Genomic DNA, 22,458 nt, shown 5'->3' with positions numbered 1-22,458 from the left:
GTCTTTCTCCGCGAAGGTCCTTCCGAGACGGTGAAGCGGGTATGTTGGTGTTGCTGGCCCTCGCTGTAAGCGATGTATATGGGCCCTTTTGCGTGCTGATCGGTCGGGCTGTATGCAGTATCGCACGCTCCGAGTTGTGATTTGATATACCCGCAAAGTGGCGTGCGCACCGGGCGGTGATCCCGAGAGGAAGGGTATGCTAACAGGTTGTCGGTTCTGTTGCGAAGCGGTGGGCGTCAGCCGAAGACGCGGGTAAGATTTTGGTTCTGGCAGCTTTCAACGTCGAGTTAATGCCCTTGATCCAGGAATAATGTCAGTAACGAATATCCCAGGTGGGTACGCTGTGGCCAATAATGCGACATGAGTGCGTGGAGGGAGATGCGATCGATGATGGTTTTGGAGAGCATGCACGAATGACTGGCGATGAAGTCATCGTGATATTTACCTACAGCGCCTGCATGCATTTACATGTTGGATTCAAGCGAAATGGCGTGAAGGAGCGTTGTTCCACCTGAGCACGATAGGGACGATGAGCACGCCTTCCAGAGTCGTATTCCTCCGAGTGATCCGAACCTACCCTTCATGGTGGAGGTGCTCAAGATGGTCATGTGCATCTTGCACTTCGCGCGTAAGGCCAAGCTACAAAAAATACTAGCAACTACAGCCACAACGGATGGTGCATAATTTTTTATTCCCAAAAAGCACCCAATGTAGTTATCGCAGGGTCCGCCAACGCGACCAGCGCCAACATACTGTAAGGGGCGTATGTTAGCAAGGCTGTCGCCCAATCTACAGCGTAGCATGCATATGCGGCTTACATAGACCAATGTAACGGTGCTGCGGAAACTCTCTCTCGTGGCTTCGACCTAGATATCCAGATGAGTCAGATGAATTGCATGCAGCTGGTCACGCAAATCAACCTGTTGTTTGCAATTTCTTCTAAGTAAGCGTGAAGGCTGCATTGCTGCCCTGTGGAAGGACTTATATTTGAGTTTGATTAGTGTTGCCCTTGGGCCTAATTCATGTCCAAGGTAGTAGAGAAGCCTGCTGCCCACTCCCAAGATCATGTAAACTGTAATGGCAGAAAGCTCTGCTGACAACTAATTGCAAAATGCTGTTCCGTGGTATCCATACCGTGATTTACGGCCCCGTAAACGCCTCGCGCTGTGTGGTTATATACAAGTACAAATTTGCCCTTGGCCGGCGAGCGCTAGTGACCTCAGTCCATCGCGGTGAACAGACATACTTGCCTGGCCATTTGACTGGCAAGCAAGATCTCCCTGAAGACTTGATCCATGCCGCCCCTGAAATGGATCGTGTAGCTGTCCACTTTGCCCTTCCTCTTCTTTTCTCCCCAGACAAGTTTGATAGGCTTTGCATCGTCGCATCGCTTGCCCGTCCTGCTTCCTGGCTTTACCCAGTCTTGCTGGTATTCGTACAAAGTCTCCGGCATAGCATCGTCGTTTGGATCTCCCTGCTTCCACACGAAGCGGCGTCCACCATATGTAAACCGTCGTGGTGACCATGGTATCTTCTGTTGCCTATCCGGGTATTCCTTAATCGGTTGTGAGAATGGTCCGCGCAGATGTATGCACCGCGACTTGTAAGCTGCGTTTTTGGTCATGGCGCGCTTCTTGTCGATGCCGGAGAGAAGAACGTTTATGCATGGTTGTGGGTATTCGGCGACACGGAAGAAGTCTGCAGCGTTGACTTGGCTATCGTCGCGATGGGTAGCTTCAAGCGTATATAGAGCATATTTGTCAGAGTAGTCGCGTGCGCTGTAGATGTACTTCCTAAAACCGGAAGAACCCGTCCATTCTCGTGTGCGGTGAAGATTGTACGTTGTTGTTGGCTGGTGAGGATCGAGCAACGAGTGGTATGGTGTGTTTGGGGAGGGGAGTTCGTCAGGTGGGGCATGTGAGACGGGCGAGTATGAGGTCTGCCATGTGAGGAGGCTGTGGATCTGAAGCATGTCAGTCACGAACCAACAGTTGAACAGGAATTTCTACTCACTGCAGACAGGCTCTCACTTTCCTCGTCCAAGTCTCCATTCGCTCCCCACTGGTTCGGTGCGGGTACAAAGACGCACTCGTTCCCATCTTCGTCGATTTGGTCGCTCCCACTTTCAAGATGCGGCCTTAGCGCCCTCTGCCTCTCCCTGTGGATGTTGATTTGCGTCTTGATGATGCGCACTTGCTCGTCTGAGTTGTCGTCCGGTGATATGCTGGCATGCGATTGCTCAATCTCTTGCTCCAACGCCAACGCTGCTGCCTCATGTTGCAGATAGGAAGTGTCATATAGCCAGGCATGTTCGGATTCAAACGCGGAGCTTCGCAAAAGCTCCAGATGCTCCCGTGATGTGAGTGCTGGGCGATCCATAGTTGGGCTTTGGGTGGTGTGAAAGTTCAGGCTGGCGAATATTTGAAGGCGAATTGTTCCAGACGGAGGAGTAAAAAGCAAGTCGAAATGAAACGGGGTCGTGATTCAGCCTGGGGTCGCGAGGCAGCAAAAGGAATATGGAGGCACACGAGGAATGAGGGATGATGGGCTGAACGTAACTGCTGGGCTGGCAGCAGCTGATGAAGCACCATAAGAGTCAATGGGCGAGTAGCGTCGCGCTGCATCCCCGTCGCGCCCGCCGCGCCCTGTCATACCGACTGTCTGCTGTTGTGGCACATGGCGTTCTGGGGGGCCAAGTTACGGTGGCATGGATAGGCTTCACGGAAGGCTGCGCTAGGCTAGCTCAATCCGGTAGTGCCAGACTGACACTCCATACTCAAGGGCTGGAGCAATGCATCGGAAAATTAACTCTGCGCATTAACTTTTCCCTCATTTGCAAGATTACAGCACGGTTAGTTGCATGCCCTCGGCGGTCCCGATGATCTGTTATGCTTCTCGTGCGATGGGCCTGGAGCTGTCGACATGCTTTCTGTCCTCATCTAACATGGCGTGAGAGGAAATTGCCATTGCATCCTTTCGTTTGCTGAATGTTTGAACGCATTCGGTCCTAGCGTAAGACCAGCCCATGGCGCATGACGAGTCTCACCGTCCTTACAGCAGGCGACTGCGGGCGCTTAGCAGGCATCGGACTCCGAACATGCGGTCTGTTCTTTGTCCAACCAAGCCACCCACCACTTACAGCATGCAGCTAAAAGCCACGGCTTGCGCCGCCCTCACCATCCCTGGATCTCCAGTGTCTTCGAGAAGCGTTTGAAACGCCCGGTACAAACCTTACCCATATCTCACGCAGGGCCAGAGGATCCCGCGCTGAATGAATGCCGTGACGCGCGCTGGGCATACGAGGGAGCGTTGCCCTGGGACCTGGCTGCTGACAGGCATTGCCCCACACCGTTATCAGACGTGTGCAGCGCCTTCTCCCGGCTGTACGGAAGGAGAAAACCAATCTCTTATTCCTTTGAGCACAGCAACAACCGCAACACTGCACGTAGTCGCAAGCGACTACACGCTGTTCTTGTAGGATGCGACGAAAGCAACGTAAGTGTTCGGAAAGATGACAACACGTACTGAAAAGCAACGTCAGCAATGCCTCTTCACTCTGACCGCAGCACGATATAGCTTTCGTCATACCGAAGAAACCCGATGAAAAACTAAGATCACCACAAGCATCAAGTACCCCGTTGGAACAAAGGACCACTGGGTTGGTGACATGCCCGGGCAATATCGGAGCACAAGCGAGACTTGCTACCACTGCTCCGAGCGCATCTTCTGACTCTAACGAGAGGATCTGAATGGGTTATTGATTTATTGAAGCCAAGCGATATTGAGATATTCCAACATTGTTCCTCCGCCCCCCGCTGTCTCGGTGTGACGCATGGCATGTGCTCATGCGAGGGCTGCCAGAGGAATATGTAAGTGAGTTCTTGTGGATCTTCACTACATGTTACAAGTCTTAGGGGCATAAAGGATACGCAAATTTTGGAGAAGACACGCGTATCGCATACGAACTAGAACTCGAATGGCGTCACAACGGATGTCTAGGACAAGATGCAACGGTGCGCCGAACAGGTCGCCGAACTGTGGCAGGATGGCTCACCGCTTCGATTTTGTTGTGGGACTGGCTTGCTACACAGCATCGCGTGGATGGTCGTACTGCCAGTCTGTAATGCAAGGTACGTTGCTTTGACTTCATTACCGGCACTATGGCTCCGACAGGTTGCGATTTCTTGAACGCCTCTTGGGTAATGCAATTGTACCAACACCATGATCTCCTCCATCATCTTTGTTATAGTTAAGGAAAGAGCATATTGTGCGAGATGACTGGTACATGGTAATGGCTTCATTGGTTGATATCCATCGATGATACCCAACTCAGAACAGGGGATCGCTTTCTTTGATCGGTACCAGTTCACCCTTGCCTTTGAAAACCTCCACAACATGGGCCTGCTCGCTCAGCATAAACCTAGACGTCTGGTTTCCTACGCCAGCCAGCCCCCTCCACCTCTCCAGATCCTCCTTCTTCCTCTTGTCGCCCAGCGCCTCCTTCGCCCTCTTCCAGTGGCCTTCCGAGAATGCGATCAACGTCGTTATTTTTTTCTCCTTGATGTCGTAAACCGCAGAAACGATGCTTCCCGTCTCCTCGAGCCAGTTTATCTGCCACAGTTCACCGGGGCGGATACATTGGTATGTTGCGCGCTGGTAGTTTATGCGGCCAGCCATTGGACCACCGTGGATGGCATAGACGACGCGGTCTGAAGAGAAGCACCATAGTTCGTACCGCCACTTTTCGGGGTTTCCGTTGCTGTCTTGCGCATCGTAATCGTAGATTAGATGCGTGTCGAGAATGTCTTTGTCGAAGCTGGGGTCGAGCTTTGTGTTCGTGAGAAAATCGGGAAGGTTGTCGCCTGGTGCCATGGTGTCTGAAAGTCTTTTGTTTGGTATGACGAAAACGAGGATACCAAGTATCATGATGGATCTCAGTAGGATAATATAGTCGATGCTCGGCACTACCGGATCGATGACGTAGGTGCAGTTTGAAGAGCTAGATCTCGCGCGATGCGACGCTACTAGGAAGTCGGCATCTAGAATCGCCTTTGCAATCGGTCCGGGTGGGAAAGAAATATGGTCGAGTGCACCCATCCAGTAATCGTACTGGGTACACCTACCTAACATCGTACTTTTTTGTAAAAAGGAAGACGCGAACGCCGTAGATCAGATGTTCGCCACAAACTCAATTACTTTGCACCGCGCAGTAAAAGCGAGTGAAGCACAGATCAAACTTCAAGGAGCTGCAAGTTATTGAATTAGTAGTTGTGAATTTTGAGCCTTGAGCAGCAAGGTATCTTGCGAACAGGAGTTGATTCGGCTTTGACAATATTCCAGGCATTTGGGGCAACAACAAATTAACACGAGAACAATCTGTTATAGCGGAGGAAGATGAAAAAGTAAGAGATGAGAATGCAGGGCTACACAAAGTACCAATACAGGCTTAATGCGAGCGACCAAAGGTCTACGAATTCATCTAGCCGGGGCGGACCGTAACACATCGTCATGAGCAAGAAGAGCATTCATATTGCAGTGTTCTCGAAACGCAATCCAGAAGCTTTAAAGTGAAGTCCAACGATTATTGTCCACCCAAGACGTGTCCGTCTTACTAAGAGGCTCTGGCCGGTGATCAGTCAACAGAAAACCGCCTAACCGTATGGGGTAACATTATTTCTTTGCTAGCCCACCTAACAGCACGGTCCGATCTATTCAGGAAAATATAACGCTGGCTTACCATATCATATCATAATTTCGGTCTTGAGATGTTAACGGGCGAATGTAGGAGAATGTTGCAAGGTTATCTGTCGACGGTATAAAGGCCTGAGTGCCTTCAAGAGATGGGCAACCAGTACATTCATTACTCTCAACACTTTAACCTACAACCTGAAAATTGACCATTTTCATACAATCCGTCTAATCCTCAGTTTGCCCAACCACTCTAAACCAGCCTTTCAATATGTCGACTCCCTCTCTTCGCTCGGTCATCGGAGTCCCCAACTCAACAGCATCGATCAAAGACTCCGTTCTTATTATCATCGACGCCCAAGACGAATACATCTACGGTAACCTACCCGCCCAAGACTACAAGGAAGTCAACGTGGTCATCTCCAGCCTCCTCGACAAATACCGAGAGCAAAACGGCCACATCATCCACGTCCTGCACAGCACGGGCGATGATGAAGCCGCCATCTTCAAGCCTAATGTAACACAAGATAGCGAAGGCAGAGTAAAGAAAACGATTACGTGATATGCTTGCTTCTCTCGCTTACGCCTTACTGTAGCCTAGAAACTTGCTCTTAACCTACGCTCTGCGCATAGAGGAGATGATAAGAATTATTCTCTTTCCCCTACATACAACTACCCTTACTAAACATAGGAATAAAGAGCTATCTCCTACTATTTTCTTAACGTAGGTGCATGCTTCGCGGATTAGCAGGCTTTGCGAAACACCTGTACTAAGTGTTATGGGCGGAAAGAGGCCTGCTAACAAGTATGCATTTGTCCTATATATAGAAGAAGAAAGATAAAAGAAGAAAGATTCTTCTTACGCGTATAACTTGCCTCTTGTAGGCCTTATGCTTTACTACTTTAGTTAGCGCTAAGTCGTACGTTATATAACTAGAGTAGTCTACTTAATACAGCGTAGCCTCTTACACTACACAACGTAAATTATATAAGAGAAAGTAGATATAGTAGAAAGAGACTCTTATAGTTTATAATAGTTAGCAACTATTAACTCTAAAGAAATTTAGGGCATATAGTAATAGAAAGAAAGTAAAGAAAAGAGTATATATTAAGGTAGGTAAACTATTATAAAGACGCTATAGACACTATACTAAGATAGAATATAACTTACGCACCTATAAGTAAGATGTAGTAGAAGTTTCTAATTAATTTAGTCTAACGTAGATAATAAGCGAGTAGAACCTTTAACTAAGTAGAACTTTTTTACTAAAACCTAACTAAACTTTAAGTATACTATAATACCTTAACTAAGTAATATAAAAAAGACTTTAGACAAAAAAGATATATAGCTTACTTTATAGACTATCTAATAAGATATAATACTTAAGCTATAACACGCTGTAGCTACTTATAACGTTGCTAAGAGTATACTATAAAGACAACTTACTAGAATGCCTTAATAACATAATATAATATCTAAATTAATAGCTCTTTAAGGCTTAGAAAAGGTAGCAATTATCTAATATATTCTAAAGCTAGTAGAGTAAGAATACCTGCCTTAGCTTACTAACGTTAAGAAGATAGCTAATAATTTACTCTAGGTCTACAACTAGAACCTAGTTAGTAAAAGATAAGCTATAAACTTTATTAAGCGCTATCTAGAGCTTAAAGTTAAGTTTAATTAAAAGTATAACTATATTTAAGCTCTCTGCAAGAATTCTAAAGTTATAGAAGACTAGTTCTATCTAGTATAGAATACTAAAGCTAAGTATAGTATCTAGAATAAAGATATCTATAACTTTAATAAGATAGGCTTTATAATAGACGTAATATTAACTAGAGTAGTAGTTATAGTAGTAGAGCGTTAAGAATAGCTAAAAATAGTATAGTAAGGTAATTAGAAGTAGGTTATAGCTATTTAGAGTATTAATATAATAGAGTAGATAATTCTACTCTTTATTATCTTTACTAGTAAGCACTACCTCTTAACCTAGTATAAGAAAGAAGACCTACTATAGAATTAGATTATTAGAGTCTCTAAGAATAGCTAGATAATAAATAAGCTTAGTATTAAGTAGCTAGAGTACTTTAATAAGTATATAAAAGAGAGAGTTATTAGTAGCTATTACTTACTAGTTATTAATAGCTACAAGAGCTATAACTTAATTAATTTCTACTAGCTCTATAAGAAGAAGAAGATAATTACTCTCTATATACCTACGTACTCTTTACACCTACTATAGCTGCTTAACGTTAGGTGTTTTGCGTTACTAAAGAAGGCGTATAGATACTAAGCTAAGAAGCTAATATATAATAAGATTACTTATATTACTAAAATAAAGTTCTTACTATACTTTATTACTACTTATAACATCTTAATTATAAAGAGTAATATTCTAGAAGACTTTTAAGGCGCTAGCTTAGTTCTATTTAATCTAGAGGCTATAGTATTAACGCTTAACGTCTACCTACGTACTCTACTATTACCTACTATTAAGGATAATCTCTAGTAGTTGTAGACTCTAAGTAATACTCTAGAATTAAAGTCTTAAATAAAGCTAGTTCTTAAGAGGTTTTAGAGGTATATAGATAGCTTACTAACTTTAATAGTTAAGGCTATTAAAAAGCTTATAAAGAGAGTAGAGATAATAGTGTACTCTCTAGTATTAATAACTAAGTATAACACTAAACTTAAAGTAGCTAATAAAGTAGCTACGTAATGTAAATTATATAAAAGAAAGTATATATAGAAGAAAAGAATCTTTATAATTAGTAAAGAACTTTAACTAATAACTCTAAAAGAGTTTAGAGCGCGTAGTAATAGAAAAAAGGTTAAAAAAAGAGTATATATTAAAGTAGATAAGTTATCTTAAAAACGCTATAGACGCTGCAGTTATTAGAAGCCTACGTTCTAATATATTAGGTAACTAGCGCTAGTGCGAGTATAAGTAACTCTTAGAAATCGTAGCTAAGTTAGTAACAATTTGTCTATCTTTACTAAATAATATACTATAACTCTACTATCTTAAGCAGCCTGTATTAGTTAATAGTAGTTAGTCTAACATTTAAATTATTTACCTTACAATATAGTTATACAATATAATAGCTACTCGCAATACTTATAGTAATAGTTAATTACTAACAAACGTTAATAACAAAGCAGAACTATCTAATCTAGTAATACTAGCTGTAGGCCTATCTATACTACTATAGATTAAGAAAGAATTAGATAAGCTAGCCTCTTATATATTTAAGATAGACAATAATGTTATTAATAGCGTAATTCTATTACTATTATTATAGAGTTAGACTCTTACTTCTAAAGAACTCTAGAATAACCTAGAAAAAGTTATTCTAGATAGAGAACTGCAACGCTTACGTAAATAGAAGTTACTCTAGCTAAAGCGTATTAAACTAGCTAAGTTATAGAATCTCTATACTAAAGTTACTATAAGCGATCTAACTACTCTTAAAGAAGACGTAAAAGCGCTATCTATAACTTACTTAGAAAACTCTCTCTTAGCTAGTTGTTACACGGGGTTAGGCTATACTTCTCTAGGCTCGGTCCGTACTAAGGCGAGGTAGACTAAAGCGGTAGTCCGTGAGGTTTGTCTGGCGATTCTGTGGAAAAGAGTTATCGTGGAATAACTGCAGGTAAAGACAATCCAATTCTATAAACGATAGAATAACTAGTTGACAATCTGTGTAAGAGATGAACTATTTGAGTTGACCACAATGAGTGTAATAATGAAATCCAACACATTCTTATACCCATTGCCTTAGGTCCTGTCCTCCCTGGCCTCCCATCCTAGAGGGAGGTTTGGGAGGACCGTGGCTTCCCTAGCCCCACTGGCCTCCCGGAGGCCTGGTCTTGGCGGGATGCCAATCCTGATCACGTGACCCCGAGCCCCGCGATCATCGTTGCGTTCTGACTTGGTCGTGGTTGGCCTTCAACCCCTTCACCCCATGTCAAGGAGAGAATCCTTTGTGTTACCTGTAACATTATCCCCCCTCTTAGGCGTATCGTCCCGATACCCTGGATTATTATTTTGCCGTGCCAATCGTTGAGGCGTGGGCTGCATATAAGGTCTGCGCGCCCCGGGCCATTGTAGCCGCCTCTTCCTGCCTCCAGCGTCCCTAACTATGCCCAAGGTTCAACCCCCGACTCGCCGTGTCCGTTCGCAAAACTCGACTCAACAGCGTCAGGCCCGGGCTGATCGCGTCCGGCAGCAAGGGAACGAAATGACGTTTCGTTGTAAGCGCTGTGAGGAGAAGAACCTTCGTTGCTTCGTGGACACTGCGTCTGGGCAGTGTGCGGGTTGTATTTCCGTGAAAGCTGAGTGCAGTTTGTTTGTAACCGAGGAAGAGTGGGAAAAGGTTGAAGCTGAGAAGCGTGAGAAGCGTTTAGCGCTTCTCCGTGCAGAGGCCGAGGTCGCGCGGCTTCGTCTAGAAGTCGCGGAAACTGAGGCCTTGGAGCGTTCGTACGCTGATCGAGATCACGCGATCCTGAGCCTTCAAGACCGTGCGAAAGAGCAAGCCGAGGGGAACTCTGCCCCTGGTACGGACTTTCCGACAACCGAACCATCGCTACCCGGACCGTCGACTGACTTGGGCTGGTTACAGGCTGACGCTTCTTTCGACCCTTCTTTTGATTACTTCCTTTCCCTCGAGGACCCGGTCCTTGCTTCTCTGGGTGTTTCCGGTGGTACTCAAGTACCAGTGACTTGCAGTTCGTCAAGCTTTCCTTTGGTTCCCAAGTGTTCTGACCCTCTGGCCATCCTTGCCACTTGACCAAGTATTTCCACTGACGACCGATTTTCCGCAGGTCCCTAATTTCTTCGACCTCGTACTCGTCGTCTTCGAGCTCTATATCCGTTGCTAGCTCGGCATCTGGAGGTGCTGGTTCCAGGAGTTTCTTGTGAAAGACAGGGTGGATGTGCATGCCTGGTGGCAGTTGGAGTTTGTAATTTACTGTGCCTATTTCCTCTAGGATTTCGAATGGTCCTACTCGGAGGTTATCCAGTTTCTTGCTTGGTCGCTTAGTTTTCAGGTTCTGTCGTGACAGGAAAACTTTATCCCTCTTCTTAAAGGTTGGTCCCTCAATCCTTTGCTTATTAGCCGCTTTGGCTGTTGTGAGGTTCCTGTGGGCGATGTTCTTGCTCAATTCCTCGTGTAATTCTCGCATGAGGCGGGCTTTATCATCTGCGCCTACTGCGATGCTTTCTACATCCTTTGGGTCTCGATGAGCAGTCGGCTCATATCCATAGTTTGCGTAGTGCGGCGAGTACTTCGTGGTCGCCGATCTTGTGCTGTTGTAGGCCAGTTGTGCTGTCGGCAAGAGTTCAACCCAGTTGTCTTGCAGCTTGTTGGCGTACATCCTCAGATACTGTTCCAGTGTCTGGTTCGTTCGTTCCGTCTGGCCGTCCGTTTCAGGGTGGAAGCTAGTCGATAGCTTCTTCTTTACACCCAGTTTGGCCAGGAATGTTGTCCAATATTTAGACGTGAACAGCTTATCTCTGTCCGTTATGAATTCTTCTGGTATACCATGCTCTGATATCAATGCTTTGGAGACTTCATACGCGCAGTCTTCCGCCGTGATGGTTTCTTCTGTTGGTACGAACTTTGCTCCCTTAGTTAATCGACACACGATTACTAGGATTGTATCACAAAGTCGTCCTGATCCTGGTTCTAACGATTTCGGGAGCTTCACTATGAAGTCCATCGTTACGCTGCTCCATGGCTTGGTTGGTGGCTGTAAGGGTTGTAACAGGCCGTAGGGCTTATGTCTCTTGGGCTTGTTCTGATGACAAGCCAAACAGTTGCCTAGGACATCCTGCACCTTCGCTCGCAAGCGTGGTATCGCAAACACCCTTGATAGTCGCCTAGCCATTTCTTCCAGCGATGCGTGTCCGTATTCCTTGGACTCATGCAGTTCTCTGATGAGTTCTTCCCGTATGGGTGGAGCCACGTACGTTTTCCCGACTTGGGTCATCGCTCTGAGCTCCAACTCATCTTCTTGTATCTCCCGTGGGATTGGCCTTGGTTCTAGTTGCCAGTGCAACGCTTTCCTCTGCCATTGCTGCTGTAGTGTTTCCACCTGCTCGGCCACCTTAGCTACCTTAGCTAGTTCCGGCTGGTTGTATCGTAGTGTGCCATCGGGCATCTTCTTGAACATGGCGTCGTGTGGTTCTTCATGACTTTCTTCTCGTAGGTCAGACCTCCTGCTTAGAGCGTCTGCTGCTCCGTTAAGCGTTCCGGCTCGATGCGTTATCTTAAAGTCAAACTGAGCTAACATCTCAGCATATCGGACTTGTCGTCGGTTGAGTTTCTTGGTTGTCATGAAGCTTGCCAAGTTCTGGTGATCGGTAAAAACCTCGATCGTATGTGGTAGTCCCAGCAAATAGACTTCCCATTGTTCAAAGGCAGCTACTATCCCGAGTAGTTCCTTATCGTGAACGTCGTAGTTAAGTTCTGCTCCGGAGAACTTCCTTGAATGGTAGAACACTGGTCTCCATTTCTTGTCTGGGCACTGCTGTGATAATATAGCACCGAGTGCATAATCTGACGCGTCGGTCTCGACTCGCGTTTCCCGTCTGGGGTCGTACATTTCTAGTACGGGTGCTTCGAGGAAGATCTGTTTGATTCGAACAAAAGCCTCTTGATGTTCCTCGTTCCATTTGAACCCTATTTCTTTCTTCGTGATCTCTGAGAGGGGTGCTGTGATCTTCGAGTAATCCTTGATGAACTTCCGGTAGTAATTGGCAAATCCTAGAAAGGATTGCACATCTTTGACTGTTTTGGGTTGTGGCCACTCCTGTACAGCCGCGATTTTCTTTGGGTTCATCTTAACTCCCTCTGTAGATATAATGAAGCCTAGGAATTCCGTCTCTTTGACGTGGAATTCGCACTTTCCTGGCTGCAGGTACAGCTTGTATTCCTTGAGCTTCCTGAGCACTTTCTTGACATGTTCCACATGTTCTTCGAGCGATCCGCTGGAGTACACTAGTACATCGTCCAGGTACGCTGTGACAAAGATCCCAAGGTACTCGTGGAGAGCGTTGTTGATGACTGATTGAAAGGTTGCCGGCGCGTTCGTCAAACCGAACGGCATAACCGTATACTCGAACAGTCCGTATTTCGTTTTGAACGCTGTCATCCATTCGTGACCTTCTTTAATCCTGATTCGGTAAAATCCTTCCCGAACGTCGAATTTCGTAAACCACTTAGCTCCTTGGAGTCGATCCATGAGCTCTGTAATGAGTGGTAAGGGATATCGGTTCTTCCTCGTGACGCTGTTCAACCTTCGGAAGTCGACACATAGTCGCCACTTTCCGTTAGGCTTCTTTACGAACAAGATGGGTGAGGCCATCGGGCCTGATCCCGGTCGGATGAATCCCTTCTTCAGATTCTTCTGGATGTAGTCCCTTAGCTCAGCATCGTGCTCGGGCGCTATTGGGTACATTGGTCCTGGGCTTAGCTTAGCTCCTTCATCTAGGATGATCTCGTGATCCCACTCCTGATGGTCTGCTAGATCAGTAGCCTCGTTTTCCTCGAAGAGTTCCTTGAACTCGTCGGTTTGATACTCTCGTGGTATTTCTAGTGGTAAGGGTCCTTCCTTCGTGGTCGCGACTTTCCTTATCCAAATGACTCCTATTTTCTGAGGGTCCTTCGCATAGATTCTCGCGATCTTATGCGGTGAGATGCTGCCAAATCTCCCGTCCTGGGGTGAGCTCTGATTCGTCGGGCGTGTCTCGTGGCGTACTCCTGCAACCTTGTGCACAGGTTCTCTTTTGAGTATCGTCCTCATTCGCCAGTCGATGGCGGGGTTATGGGCGTCCAGCCAGTCATAACCTATCAACATATCTAGTCCTCCTAGATCCATGATATCGATGTCCATTTGGCATTCTATGCCCGCTATCCGTAGCTTGGTGGACTCGGTTTCCATTCGTATCATGCCGCTTCCATATTCCATGGGTTTTTCGTCGGCTAGTATTATCGGAATCGGTTTACTCTTGATTCGATATGGTATTTCGTGTTTCTCAACCACTCGTGGGGAGATTAATGTCCGTGCGGCCCCGCTGTCTACGAGCGCCTGGATGTTCTGACCTTGTACAGATACGGTTGTGAGCAACTGCCTTGCTTGACCATCGGTATCCTGTACTTTCCTAAGGGTCGTTTTAGGTATGCCCTCGCTAGTGTGACCCTGTTTCTGGCGGCATCCTAGTTTTTTGCCTGCTTACCTTTCCTTTTCCTGGGAAAGTAGCCTGTGTCGGTTTTGGAACTGTAATGGATTATGCATCTGTCGTCGTAACAAAAGCTCTAATGAAGGTTCTGATGAGGTATCTTTTCCTTGGTGATTTTCTTCCTTGGCTCCGCCTTCTTGGCTTCGTGGATGGGGCAGTTTGTTACTTCGCAGATGTTTGATGACAGGGTGACATGGTAGTAGTCGTCCACTTGTCGTGCTTTCTCGAGTTGGTCGCGGTGGAAGGAACATCCGTTCTTGCACTGTGGCCATAGGAGTCTCTCATGGATTCCTATTTTCTCAGGCTCATGGAGGTGGCAGTTGTCCGCTAGACACTCGTCTGCCCACAGGTTTAGGTGACAGCACCTTTCCTGGTCCTTTCTGCAATCCTCTTTATCCTTTTGGTGGAACTCGCACTCTACTTTGCAGTCGTACCAGCACAATCCTCGGTGTTCTCTGGTGTCCCTTTCTTCGGGTCTTTCGAGGTTGAGAACCTCTGTTCCTAGGTCCTCGAAGTACGGTTGTTGGTGTATCGCCTGATACCCAACTTCTTCGGCGTCCGGGCCGGTTATTACAATTCGGTCCCGCTTCGCACAGTCGTTGGCGTGATGTGCGGCGTCTCCGCATACCCAACACTGGTTCTTTGCTAGTCGTTCTAGTACGACTCTGTCCTCGACTTTCCAGTCGGTTTCCTTAGGTTTCTCCATCGTGAGGATGTCGTCGGCTCGCTTTGGTTGCTGGATGACCTCGTAGTCTTCCTCCATGCGGGCTTCCTCGTAGAGGTCCATGTCGCTAAGGTTGTCATCCGGTTCTATCTGAGCCGGGTAGGGCGTGCCCTGTCTGACCATCCCGATCTTGACAGCTGCTTGCTTACTTGCTTCACCCGTGCAGCAGTCTCGGGCGAAGTGTCCAACTTCACCGCATCGGAGACATGCTTTCTTGTCATAACGCCTCTGGCGTTCTTCCTTAGAGAGACCGTCGTGTCTCTTTCCTCGGGATTTCTTGTCTTTGGCCTTCTCTTGTACTTTGCCGGTCATGATGGCATCGCCATCCCTGTCATACCTTCCACGCTGTCTCTTTATGTTGGCCATGTTAGGGCGGAAGTACTTTTTCTGATCGTTTCGCTCCCATAGCCTGTTGTCGATGCGTGTAGCAAGCTCGATCAACGCGTGTAGTGTTCCGGGCTTGTCGTGGTGTACAAGGCCATCCTTGACATTTTCCTTGAGGCCTGCTTCGAAGACCGTTCGAAGTGCCGCATCATCCCAATCGATCCTGGCCTGTAGTTGCTTGAACTCCGCCGTGTAGGCTGATACAGACTTGGTTTGCCTCAGTTGAGTAATCCGTTTCTCAGCCTGATTCTTCGCGTCTACTTCTCCGAAGATGCGTCCCATTTCTTGTTTGAATTCCGTCCAACTCGCGAACATGGTTCGGGTTTCTTCCTTAGTTCCATGTTGCGTGATATCCGTAAGGTAGTCGTCCACGTATGGCTGCATCCAATTGGAAGCCTTTCCTTTCAGATACGTGCTTGCCATGAGGATCTTTTCCTGGTCGTTGGGTACTTCGTTGAACTCGCAGTACAAGTCGATGTTGGTGAGGAACGTTCGCAGTTCTTCTCGACTTCCGTCGTACTTCTCGGGTGACGCCATCTTGGGTTTCTTCGTAGTAGATGATCGTTCGTTGGGGGTGGCCATCAGCTGACTTGCAAGCTGATTGATCATGTTCTGCATCTCGAGCATCTGCCGAGACTGAACTTGGGCCTGTTGCCTAAGGTGTCTGAGCTCCGTGGCACTGGGAGTATCTTCTGTCTCCGAGTCGGATGCATCCAGCATCTCATCGTTTGCTGGTGCTGGTGCCGAGGGTCCCGGACCCTGGGCCGCGTTGTTCTGAGTGACTCTTGGGGCTGACATCTTCCTTAATCGGGCAACCTGGTTGTTATTCACGTCCACTGAATCCGATGGTGGTCAAAGTGTTACACGGGGTTAGGCTATACTTCTCTAGGCTCGGTCCGTACTAAGGCGAGGTAGACTAAAGCGGTAGTCCGTGAGGTTTGTCTGGCGATTCTGTGGAAAAGAGTTATCGTGGAATAACTGCAGGTAAAGACAATCCAATTCTATAAACGATAGAATAACTAGTTGACAATCTGTGTAAGAGATGAACTATTTGAGTTGACCACAATGAGTGTAATAATGAAATCCAACACATTCTTATACCCATTGCCTTAGGTCCTGTCCTCCCTGGCCTCCCATCCTAGAGGGAGGTTTGGGAGGACCGTGGCTTCCCTAGCCCCACTGGCCTCCCGGAGGCCTGGTCTTGGCGGGATGCCAATCCTGATCACGTGACCCCGAGCCCCGCGATCATCGTTGCGTTCTGACTTGGTCGTGGTTGGCCTTCAACCCCTTCACCCCATGTCAAGGAGAGAATCCTTTGTGTTACCTGTAACACTAGTAGTCTTCTAAGACCTAAACCTTTATAAGTGTTTTTAAAGTTAAATTAAGCGCAATACAACTACTAGAAAAGAAATTACAAGTTATATTTTCTCTATATACTGTAAAGCTTTGTAATAGAGATATAATAAGTAGATTTTAGAGTAATATATATCTCTAAGTCTCTAAAGACGCTATAGCATGCGTATTAGTTATTAGAGAAGTATAGAAATTCTTTCTAGACACCTTTATAGGCAGATCTAAAGCACGTTATATTAAACTTACTTAAATCTCTATAAGAATATAAGTAACACGCTTATAATTACCTAAAACGCGTATCTTAGTGTAGTAATTAGAACTTTATAGATCTTCTAGACTATATAAGACCTCTCTAGAAAGAACTTAGATTAGACTATACACTAGATATATAAGTTCTTAAGTATATAGTAGTATTACAAGAGAATATTAAGAAGAGCTTACTCTTACTCTCTATAGACTAGCGCTCTACACTACTATAAGTAGAAGAATACGCTAACCTTATTTTCTACTAAAAGTTCTACAACGTAGACAACAAGTAGCAGCTACCTAGAAAGAATAGACTACGACTAGTCTAAGACTAGCTAAAGTCTTAGAGGCTTAGTAGAACTCTAAAGAGCGCTAAGCGCGCTAGACTAGACTAGAATAGGCTAAAGAGAGGTAATCTAGTTTATAACAATACCTCTAAAAAACAAATTACCTGTTATAGATATAGCGAGGTTAGTTATTACAAGAATAAATGCCTAAAGGCTAATAAGTCTAATAATATTAGTAAAGCTACTAATAAGTCTAAGTTAGAAAAAGATTAGAGGTAGAAGAACTAATCTTCTATCTTACCGTCTATATTTCTCTTAATAAGAAGACTAAGAACTTAGGTATATTATAGAAGATCTTATAGCCTACTCTAATACAACTCTTAACTATTAAGTATATAATTAAGACATTAGAGCCTAAAGAGGCTATAATAGATAGAGGTTTATAATTAAACCTTATCTCTACTATAATAGCAAAGAAGCAGAGATTAATAATTAATCTCTTGCCTAATCTACTTACAGAAGAGGTTAATAGTAAAAAGCTTACTATTTATAGTACAACTAAAACAGATATTACTATTATAGATTTACGTAGCCGCGTAAAGACGCAGCGTGTTTTATTTATAGTGTCTAACCTAAATAGGTACACTATGTATCTAGAATTACTATAGATTAATTACTATAACTCTAAACTAAACTACACTAATAGACGTATACTCTTTAGAAGTAATAAGGCTAAAGATATTAGCTCTTTTTAAAAGATTATAGTAGAAGATACTAAAGTGTTTAAAAAAAGTATACGCGATTCTAGTGCGAACGTGTATACATGTCTAGTAGGTAGAGTAAGCTAGAATAGCTTACTCTAGGCTAAAATAAGCTAGATACCTTTACTATATATAGAGTTTAGTAATGTAGGCTTAGAAGAAGACTCTGCGATTATTGCTAGCTATAGTCTACAGAACCTAGCTATTAATTTAGAACTAGATACTAATCTACTATATATACTACTATACAACCTGTCTTATACTAAGTTAGAGCTTCTTAGAAAGTACCTAGAGAATTATTTAGTACGTAGTTAGATAAAGCATTCTAAATTCTTAGTAGACTTACTAATTCTCTTTATTAAGAAGAAAGATAGCTTTATAAGACTATGTATTAACTATTAAAACTTAAATAAGATTACAATTAAGAATAGATATCTCTTACCTCTAATTATAGAGTCTCTAGACTATTTAGCATAAGTAAAGTATTACACTAAGCTAGATGTGTAAGAAGCTTACTATAGAATTTGTATCTAGAAAAGAAATAAGTAGAAGACTACTTTCTGTACCTAATATAGTTATTTTAAGTATACTATAATGCTATTTAGTCTTATAAATATACCTATCTAATTCTAGGTATATATTAATTAGACTCTTATTAGGTTAATTAATATATTATATATTATATACTTAGATAATATTCTTATCTTCTCTAAAACTCTTAGATAATATAAGATACATGTAAAGAAAATTTTATAGTAGCTACGTAAAGCTAAGCTATACTTAAAGCTTACTAAGTGCGAATAGTATACTTAGCGCACTAAGTATCTTAGTTACATTATTACGCCTAATAGTATTAAGATTAACTAGAACTATGTTAAGACTATCTAGAATTAGCCTAAACTACGTATAGTACGTAATATTAGAATTTTTATTAGTTTTATAAACTACTATTAATAGTTTATCGCTAGCTTCTCTAAGCTAGCCTTACTCTTAACTATTCTAACTTAGAAAAGCCTAGACGCGGCTAGAGGCGGCTACGCTATAAGAAAAGAGAAAAGCTAGTTACTTAATATTAGTAAAGCTACTAGAAAAGCTTTCTATTAGCTTAAGAACTCTTTTATAAAGAAACCTATCTTAGTATACTTTAAAAGAGACTATAAGACAAAAGTCAAAGTAGATACATTAGATAGCGCAATCTTAGGTATTCTAAGCTAGTATATAACAGGCTTACCTAAACCTAATAATTAGAGACTAATTAATTTCTACTTACGTAAGTTAATTGCAGCGGAGTATAATTATAACACTTATAACTAGAAACTACTTACTATAGTTAAGAGTCTTAAGTACTAGTAATATTACTTTAAGAGTATCTATTTTAAAATCTTTATAGACTATTAGAATCTTAAATAGTTTATAGAAACTAAAGCTCTTAACTACTAATAAGTCTAGTTGTATCTAGTACTTACGCGCTACAACTTTGTTCTAATATATCGCTCTAGAAGCACTAACTTTGCAAATAGTCTATTACGCTACTCTAACTATATAGCTAAGTTACAAAAGCTAGTATAGAAGTATAATAAAGCTTTTGTATAGTCTATAAGAGATATTATTCTTAACAAGAGTAAGAATACTCTCTTAGCTACTACTATACTAATAAGGTTAGATTCTAAGTTAGAACTACTAAATAAACTAAGTAAAGCACTTAAGAAGTTTAAATAAGCTAATTAAATTAAACAAGGCAAACTAAAACAACTAGAAGACTATAATATCTTAAACGAAGCTAGCGAAGTGTTATAAGTAATAAAGAAGAATTCTCTTCTTATTAGAGATAGAGGGTTAAAGACTAACTAGAACCTCTAACAGAAGGTAATAATTATTACAGAGCTAGAGGTTACGTAATATACTATTCTACTAAGGCTAACTATTAGAGATAGTAGCACATAAAGAGATAGTACTACTATTATAGATATTCTATAAAGATAGAATAGATAAGATAGCAGAACCTAAAGTAATAGGTATAAGAATATATTAAATTTTATTATTACACTTATTATAGTTAACTTAAATAGTTTATCTCTTATATAGATTATTAACTAGTTATTCTATTATTTATAGAATTAGATTATCTTTACCTATAAGTTATTCTATAATAACTCTTTTCTACTAAATTACTAGACAAACCTTATAAACTACCGCTTTAGTCTACCTCGCCTTAGTACAGACTAAGCCTAGAGAAGTATAGCCTAACTCTGTGTAACACGAAGGCTCTTCTAATAAATTAGACTTAGAGATAGATTAGAATAATCTATTAGAGTCTATAATAACCTAGAACTATCGCTAGAAGCTTACTAATAAGAAAAGCAAGTTAAAAGCACTCGCAGAGTGTTATAACAATCTACTAGCTAGACATTTTAGAGCTTAACAAACATTAGAGAAGCTCTAATATTAGTATACTTAGAAGAGTATAAGAAAAGATAATACTAAGTATTACCGCGACTACCTAGCTTACTACAAGGCAACGCTAGCTTACTATAAACTGTATAGACCTTTAGAGCCTCTATTCTCTTCTAACTAACTATAGAAGAAAGTAATAATAAACTTTATTATAGAGCTTCTCTCTAGTACACTATAAGATTTTGTCTATAACGCTATTCTTATTATAGTGTATAGATTAACTAAAATAGCCTATTATATTCTAGTATAGAGTAATTAGAATAGAGTAGACCTTGCTTAGGCTTAGATACGCAAAATTATCCGCCTATATAGCGTTCTAAAGTAGGTTATCTTAGATAGAGGCTTGCTAATAAATATAAAGCATTAGAATATCTTCTAATACTACCTAAACTTAAAAAGAGTTCTTACGTTTACTTTTTACCTCTAGACTAATAGTTAAACTAAGCGATAAAACTAGACACTAGAATAGTACCTTCGCTACTACTATACGCTAGAATAGAACAATTAGACTTTATAGATATCTATAGACAAATTCGCGTATAATAATAGTATTTACATAACTACTAGAATAACTTCTTTTTATACCTACTACGAAGTAGACCTAAAAGAGGTAGATTAGCCTAGTATAGCCTAGAGTAAGAGAGAAAGTTCTATAGAGCTTTCTACTACTATAAGAGTACTTAGCCTCTAAGCTAAGTGTAAGCGTAAGATTATAGCTATAAACGCCTACTAAAAAGCGTATATAGATAAAAAAAGAATACCTTTTCTATTTAAAATAGATAATTAGGTTCTTATATCTAATTACTATATGCGTTTAACTAAGCTAAAAAAGAAGCTAGATTAGAAGTATATAGACCTAGAACGTATAATAGCCTAAATTAGCCTATCTATATTTAAAATTAACATGCCTAAGCTTAAGATAGTCTATCTAGTCTTCTATACGTTACTTCTAGAGCTCTATAAACTAACTAGTAAATTATTACATTTGCTAATACAAAGTGTTAACACTATACGTAGATTTAGTAATAATGTATACAACGTAGACTAAATCCTTAAGCAAAGACGTAATAAGAATAATTAGTAGAAATACCTTATTAAATAGCGTAGTTACTCTAAAGAAGAAAACTCTTAGAAGCTAGAATCTTCTATTAGTGTAGAAGCGCTAAAAAAGTTCTAGAATAATGAAGGCATACAACTACGTTATTAGACTAAGAAAGAGAAATCTAAGAGAGACTAAGAATACTTCTCTAAAAATAAAGAGAATAGTTAAGATAAAGCTAAAGAAATATAACCTAGTATACCTTTACTAAGTTTTTTTCTAACTAAGGTTTTTTAATATAGTGTTTAATAGTACTAAGGCCTAAAAGCTTACTTACTATACTCTTATATTTACTATTACAGTAGAGTGTTAATAGCAGAGCAGAGTAACAAAACATAGTTAAGTAACTTAATATATTGTTCTTAATGCAGGTGTATTTTCTAAACACCTTGTACTCGCTATATATAGCTATAGAAATTAATAAAACTCTATCTATAACGTTTACTATAGATCTAGTGCATTAATAATGTAATTATAAGTAGTAATAGTAATAGAGCTTCTTGTAGACTTAGAGGTAGACTTAGACGTTAATTTAGAGGTTTACGTAGTTAAGCTATAGAGCTATATTCTATCTCTAAAGATATTAACGTAGAAACAAGCTTTTAGAAGTAGATACTAATAGCAATAAAAGGTAAGCTTTTATTAGTAAAAGAGTTAGAAGTTAGAACATAGTATAATATTAAACAAGAGCCTTTACATTAGCCTTAGAAGTAGATAGATTAAAGATAGCTTTAAACTATAGTACTACGTAGGTAAACTCTAGGTTTAAGACAATGTTATACTATAGTACTATAAGTCTAGAGATATTTTACGCAGTTAAAACGTAGTTTAGAGAATAGCTACCTTACGCAGTATTTATACAAAATGTCTACTTACTTAGAGAATACTTCTCTTTATTCTATATTTTTTTTAATACCTCTACACACTTTAAAATATCTATAAATATCTACTAACATATCTATTAACTACTAAGAACATGTAGTATAGATTAACTTCTCTTCTATACTTAGAATAGAGACCTCTATTCTTAAGAACACCTAGGCTATTAGCGTAATAGAATATATAACTATAGTAGAACTTACTACTTACAGAAGCGGCTTATTTAACTTTCTAGTTCTTACTAGAGACTTTAAGATAGTAGACCTAAAGACTTTAGCTATAAGAATAGAGCTAGTAAAGAGCTTCTAATATAATAGTGTTAGAATTATAGTAGTAATTA

General features: G+C 41.7%; 2 protein-coding genes across 2 annotated transcripts; both read right to left on the bottom strand.

Moving 5' to 3' along the window:
* Nucleotides 1–947: 947 nt before the first annotated feature.
* On the bottom strand, nt 948–2,684 carry BKA58DRAFT_427525 (uncharacterized protein). The gene is made up of 2 exons (XM_046172983.1): nt 2,014–2,684; nt 948–1,963 (listed from the first exon to the last, which is right to left on the bottom strand). Exons 1-2 carry the CDS (start codon nt 2,377–2,379, stop codon nt 1,220–1,222), a joined length of 1,110 nt encoding a protein of 369 aa, XP_046029831.1. The 5' UTR covers nt 2,380–2,684; the 3' UTR covers nt 948–1,219.
* A 1,645-nt stretch (nt 2,685–4,329) lies between these two features.
* On the bottom strand, nt 4,330–4,872 carry BKA58DRAFT_436695 (Calycin-like protein; the record flags this gene model as incomplete). The annotated part of the gene is made up of 1 exon (XM_046173430.1): nt 4,330–4,872. One exon carries the CDS (start codon nt 4,870–4,872, stop codon nt 4,330–4,332), a length of 543 nt encoding a protein of 180 aa, XP_046029830.1.
* Nucleotides 4,873–22,458: the final 17,586 nt, after the last annotated feature.

This window comes from Alternaria rosae, assembly GCF_020736505.1.
Source record: "Alternaria rosae strain MPI-PUGE-AT-0040 chromosome Unknown BKA58scaffold_2, whole genome shotgun sequence".
NCBI lineage: Eukaryota > Fungi > Ascomycota > Dothideomycetes > Pleosporales > Pleosporaceae > Alternaria > Alternaria rosae.
This window is presented reverse-complemented; position numbering and strand designations above follow the sequence as displayed.